At 35.0% G+C, this 6000-nt stretch overlaps 1 protein-coding gene across 2 annotated transcripts in view; it reads left to right on the top strand.

Moving 5' to 3' along the window:
- The window catches only part of TMX3 (thioredoxin related transmembrane protein 3), a 40365-nt gene extending 36906 nt beyond the window's left edge, over window positions 1–3459 (top strand). Inside the window, exons 14-16 of one of the 2 annotated variants that reach the window (XM_023724441.1) lie at window positions 820–949; window positions 2163–2231; window positions 2975–3459. In XM_023724441.1, coding sequence (XP_023580209.1) covers window positions 820–949; window positions 2163–2231; window positions 2975–3235 — 460 coding nt within the window. In that variant the 3' untranslated portion in view covers window positions 3236–3459. Of the gene's footprint in view, window positions 1–819; window positions 951–2162; window positions 2232–2974 lie in introns of those variants that run through there. The other variant, XR_002822823.1, reaches the window with a different exon arrangement.
- Window positions 3460–6000: the final 2541 nt, after the last annotated feature.

The following is a 6000-nucleotide window of genomic DNA, read 5'->3' on the forward strand; positions in this document are numbered from 1 at the left end:
TAGCCATAAAGTAATTTTTTTGTGACATATGGAATTAAGCACCTTCGTTTTATGATTACACAAAACCCTATCCCTGAAAGAAAAAATAAAATTTAAAACAATTAAATGGCACATATTGGTAAAATATCATTTTCCACTCCACAAACGGAATTAATGCCCAAGTACATCACGGAAGCATTTCCAGAGAATGGGGTAGAGTGTATAGTGGGAGTTAGAGAATTTGCAAGAGTGTTTATTACAAATGTATTATGTACAAGGTACTGTGCTAAAAGTTTAACTTGAATTTTCTCATTTAATTTGTATAGCAAGATAGCTACTATTGCCCCTTCCCCCTCTTATTAAAAAAAAAAAAGCTGTTACTTGCCTGACATCCCCTGATTTGAAAACAGATTTGAACACAGGCACTATGACTTCAGAGAGACCATGCTCTTACCTAGTTATCTGAGTACGATTTTACTGAGATGTGATTGTATATTACTAACACTGATGGTACGTATTTAAAGTAAATTTGTGTCAAATTGTGGCATATTGCCCAGAAATTAATAATTCATGCATAATAATTTTAGCCTTACATTCAGTAGTGATTATTCAGCTATCTATTATGTCACACATCAGAATGTTTTTTATGTAATGATAATTTGAGTACTTTTATATTGATGTGAAATCTGAAAATTTCTTCCTGTAGGCAAAGGGAGGCAAAGCTTTTGGTGTGTCCTTTTGTAATTATAGTGACTTAGCTGCAGTGTGAATTAATATCAGAATATTTGTTATCTCTGTATTTAATGTGTATTTTGAGTTCTTTGCTTTTATATTTTTCAGTGAATTGATGGTTCCAACTGTAGTTGTACTGAATACTTCAAACCAACAATACTTTTTACTGGATAGACAGATTAAGAATGCCAAAGATATGGTCCGGTTCATTGATAGCATTTTGAATGGCACGGTAGAAGTAAGTTGTCCGTTTCTATTTCAAAGGGGTGGTTTTGAGGGGGTAGAGAAGAAAACAAGTTCATCTCTTTAATCATGATTTTAAAAGCAGTCGTGGGCCATCCCCTGGGGTGAGGGGTGGGGGCAGACTTTATACACTGGTTCTCTCCTGGTATAGGCAAAGTCTCCCCAACATGCTCCTTTAGGGGTCATTTCGAGGGTGGTTTTGGTTGTCAGAATGACTGGGAAATGTTTCTGGCATTTACGTTGAGGGAGCTAGGGATGCGTAGGGTATGTGGGACTCCCATACAGTTTGGGGGCAGGTATCAGTGATCAATTTTCCTGGCTGTTGGTACCTTTCTGAGTTCAAGAGTACAATTGGTTTATGTTATTAGGACCGCAGTTTCTTCAGAGATAAACAGATTGAGAGTCAGAGCCTCAGTGAAAAGTTTTAAATATAGTCCTATAAAATATTTCTCAGAAAGAATGACTGCATGTCTTAATTTTCTTTTCTATAAATCTTACTCTAATGCTTTTCCAACGATGGTTCTAAAATAGGCTCCATATTAGAGGGTAGTGCAATTACTTGAGCAGGTTTGAGTCGCATGTGTCTTAATTTAATAGAATATAATGGAAAATACAAGGCTTCATAGTTTTTATTAAGTTTGATTATTTTGTGAAACTTTTGTTTCTGTTTTACACTAACTTTATTTGAAAGTTGGCTCATACCCTACCAAGTATTTTCACCTTGAATCAAGGTCAAGAAGTTTGAAAAATACTCTTAATCACATAGTAGGAATTTTATATTTACGGAAATAATATTCTTGTTCAAACGAAACTACTCACCTTCTATTTGTGAATTAGTGAAACTTGACTCATACTGTTTAACGACGGACAGAGATTTTGTTGACTCTCTTAGCTTGCAAGTTAAAGTCTGGTTGACTTCAAGTGTAGTTGGGTGCAGGAATTTGATTTTCATCAGGACCTTTTCTCTCTCTGCCTTTCACTCTTCTTGCTGAGCTGCATCCTCAGGTGATTCCTCCTGCACGGTAGCAAAGGTGTCCTGCAGCAGCTCTGGTTTAGCAACGCCAACCACGCTCAACAACAGCGCAGGCCAGGCTGAGGTGCTTTAAGCCGTCTTCTGCAGTCAGCCTTTGACCTGCAATTGTTGGATTACAGCATAGAAAGAGGAAGAAATGGCACTTACGTAACAATTTTTTTTTTCCCTGTTCAAGGCCCAAGGAGGTGATAGCATTTTGCAGAGACTGAAGAGAATAATGTTTGATGCCAAAACTACTGTTGTGGTAAGTTGTGACAGTTTAATTAGTGTCATTTATAATTAAGAGCAGTAGGTTCTTTATGTCTTAACTGTGATAAAATCTGGAATTTTATAGGTTTAGGAAAAAATATGTCTTTTTAATTTACAAGATATTTGCTAGTCAGTATTTATATTAAGACAATGCATTCATTAGGTAGAAAATAATTTTACTGTAGCTCAGGAGACAGCTCTAAATCTGTAGAGCATATAGTAACCATCTTAAAGAGAACTGTGTGACTAATGTGGGAAAAATAAGCTTCTCTAGAAAAGGTTATAGAGTATTTGGTGCCTTCTCTGCTGCCAAGAGTAGCTGGTTACACATGTGCACACACATACAAAATTTGTACCTCTTACAGTGTCTGCAGTTACTACAGAGATGTTGGTATTAATTCATTGGAACTGAATGTCGTCTTTCATCATCCCCATATTTTCTTTACTTTGAGAACAACTTAGCCAGGAACTTTCTTACTGTATTTTCCTTCTCCTTGTTTCTCTAGTAGTGTAACTTAGAGATACGAGAGGGGAAAGAACATCTGAAACATGTTGAAAAATAGGGTCACACCTGAATTTTTAATATACTGGATACTTATTTATTCTATAACTGAGTTAAAAAAGAAAAAATTGAATGGCAGCAAGAGGAGGAAGTCTCCAGTGATTTTAAATTCATTTGTGCTTTTGTATATCAGAATTACATGTGAGGAAAACTGAGTTTTAATTATCTTTCCACAGTCTATATTCAAGAGCTCACCACTCATGGGCTGTTTTCTCTTTGGCCTGCCACTGGGTGTCATCAGTATCATGTGCTATGGAATCTACTCCGCTGACACGGATGGAGGTTATATAGAAGAACAGTACGAAATATCTAAAAGTGAAATGGAAAGTCAAGACCTGATGGAAGAGAGCAGAGAACAACAGGAGCCAAGCGACGGAGAGTCTGTAGTGCCTCCAATGCATGAACCCAAAGATGCATTAGAAAAGAAGAAAGATTGAGACCTTAGTAGTATAAAATGTTGGATAGGATTTCAAATTACTCAAGAGTCTGTTTATTGAATTTAGACATTTAATCATGATCCTGACAGAAGGGAACATGTTACGTGTTTTTTACCGATACCGACTACACGGATTGAAGTTCTCCCATAAATGGGGAGGATCCTGGTCTAAAACATGCAGACAGAAATAAGACACTCCATCAAAGTTTACTTCATAGATGTTATTTTAACAGATCAGTTATATTTGAATGTTTCTCTATCTGAATATTTGTGTCAAAGTTAAGATTCTTGGGCAGAATATTTAAATTGGCCAATCAGGTAGAAGATACATGTTTAATATAGGAAAATAATACCTCCACCTTCTATTATCCATTCTATATATTTTGGATAAGATTTATATGGACAAAATTAAGTCTTTAAAAAAAATTAGGCACTTTAAGGAGAACTAATGATTTTTCCACATCAAATTAAAATTATGAGGTTAATAATTTGGTTTTTTATAGCATAGCCATGTTATTTTTTAGTTATTATTTTTAAAGGAGAGAAAATGTTACTTTTTAACTTTATACTTGGTTGCATTATTATAAAGTTTTCAGATGGGCCTGTAGACCCGTTGCCATTGAGTCAGTTCTGACTCATAATAAAGTGGGATAAAATAGTCTTATGTTTGATCTTTGCACTGTAAATAGGACTTACTTGGAGCAATGGTTTCAAATCACACCCTGGGACACTCTTAAGAGATGTTTCAGTCATGCAGGAACGGAAGGTCTCTGTTTCTCCTACCCAGCTTTGGCCAAGACAGCTTCATTTTTTTGTCTATTTTATATATTGGATTGCTTCTAAAATTTCCTTTGATAAAAAGCTTCTGCTGCTTTAAAAAAAGTAATATATATGATACTCTTTATTGTAACTTATATTCCAGTGTGTGTTTTTGTGTGTGTGTGTATATATGTATATATAAAATTTACTGACCATAAGTCTGTTAGGTAATATTATTGATGTATCTATGTTCATATGAGTAGTAGATTACATTGTCAGCATGTCAAACAACAAAAGTCATGCCCAGTGAAAAGAGATCTGCCCGTTATCTTCTCTGTCCCCTCAGTTCCATCACCCACGTCAGCCAGTGTCCTCCCGTCTTGTCTCCACAGTGAAACAAAGTAGGAATTCCACCCCAAGTAATGTCTTACAAATTGGTAGTTTTTCCAGTATCATTATAGTATGTTTATTGTAGATTAGTTGGTTGTTTTTGAGGCTTTCATTTTAGCTGAATTTAGAATTTTCTTAGGTGACTATTTTTTGGGTGATTATGCCTTGAGTAGTTTAGTTATCCAATATAAAGGATTTCACTGAGCATTTAAAAATGTTTACTCATTTAAAAATATATCATTCACAGTCCTGATACTGAAGTTGTCGAGGGCTTATTTCTGATGCCTTGCTGATCATAACTAAACTGAAACTCTTGTATCTTTAAGTACTGAGGAATTACTGGTAGTTGTTTTATTGTATCCATGTGCTCTTGTTTTTAGTATTTAATAATTAAATACTCATTCTTAATGTTTGGGACCCATTATTTTTTTAATAATGAGACAAACATACAGTCACTGAGAATTTCAGGAAATACTAGGATAAGTGTTCGTAAATAGAAATTGGAGATACATGGTATTAGTTTAACAGGTAGAATCTTCTCCAAAGAGTAATGATGAATTTTTTTAGAAGGTAAGTATTAACTTCCCTAATGATCAGGTTGGTTTTTTAATTGTGACACGCTTAGATAACTACAGATGCCTCATTTGAGACTCAGCCGTTAAGAGCTTGGTAGTCAATGAGATGAGGAAGCATTTCTGCTACAAAAAATGCCATTGATTTTTTTCTCCATGTTTACCACTCTCAGATGTTAGTCATCTGCATGTTTTTGTATTTGGATGGAAATCATTCAGGCATCACCTCTAAATGAGAGGCCTCAATAGGGAGGGGAAAAAGTAAAGCTTAGTAAACGTATGAAAGACAAAAATCCAGTGATCTTCCTGTGTATTCTGAGGTTTTCTTGTTTCTGAATTAATGCCTTAGTTCTCTGTTACCCTTTTCACAAGTCTGTGCTGTTGCCTCACAATGTATGTGTGCTTTTGAAGGGTGCTCATTTGGAAAAACAAAATGTGTAGGTAGTTTGTAAATGGTTTAGGTTTACCATTTTATTTCTTCCTTTTTGTATTTAGGTTGTCAGACTGCTCACAAAGCGAATTTTAAACTTGTTCACTAGTATGCTTTTCCCTTCAATGTGATATCAGAGCTTACTAGAAAAGCTGTTTTCATTTTAGGAAAATTACTTCAAAGTAAAGGCAGACCTGTAATAATTATATCTAGTAGGAGACCATAGATATCATAATTATTGATAAATCTTATTATGATTGCATCTCAGTTGCAGGAAATGTCCTTTAGTAAATTGGAGTTTCACCTTCCCTTTCAATTACAAAAATTCTATTTCTAACTTCTAAAATTCAAAATTCTCGATGCTTGCTGTTGCTGAACCTGGTCGTCAGAGAATATATAAAGATATTTCAACCTATTTCAAAGAGAGAAACTGCATGTTTTTATCAAGTATCCTATGCACTCCATCATAGCTTGCATTCCTTTTTGTTTCATTGTATACAGTGGCTAGTCTCATACATTAATATTTCTTTGGCTAATCTTATCTGAACCTTGTTTGAGGTGTGTTAGGCCCAGAATTTTCATTTTCTTCCTCGTATACTTCCCCTTGGTGTCTGA

Source organism: Trichechus manatus, unplaced genomic scaffold, assembly GCF_000243295.1.
Source record: "Trichechus manatus latirostris isolate Lorelei unplaced genomic scaffold, TriManLat1.0 scaffold00246, whole genome shotgun sequence".
Taxonomy (NCBI): Eukaryota; Metazoa; Chordata; class Mammalia; order Sirenia; family Trichechidae; genus Trichechus; species Trichechus manatus.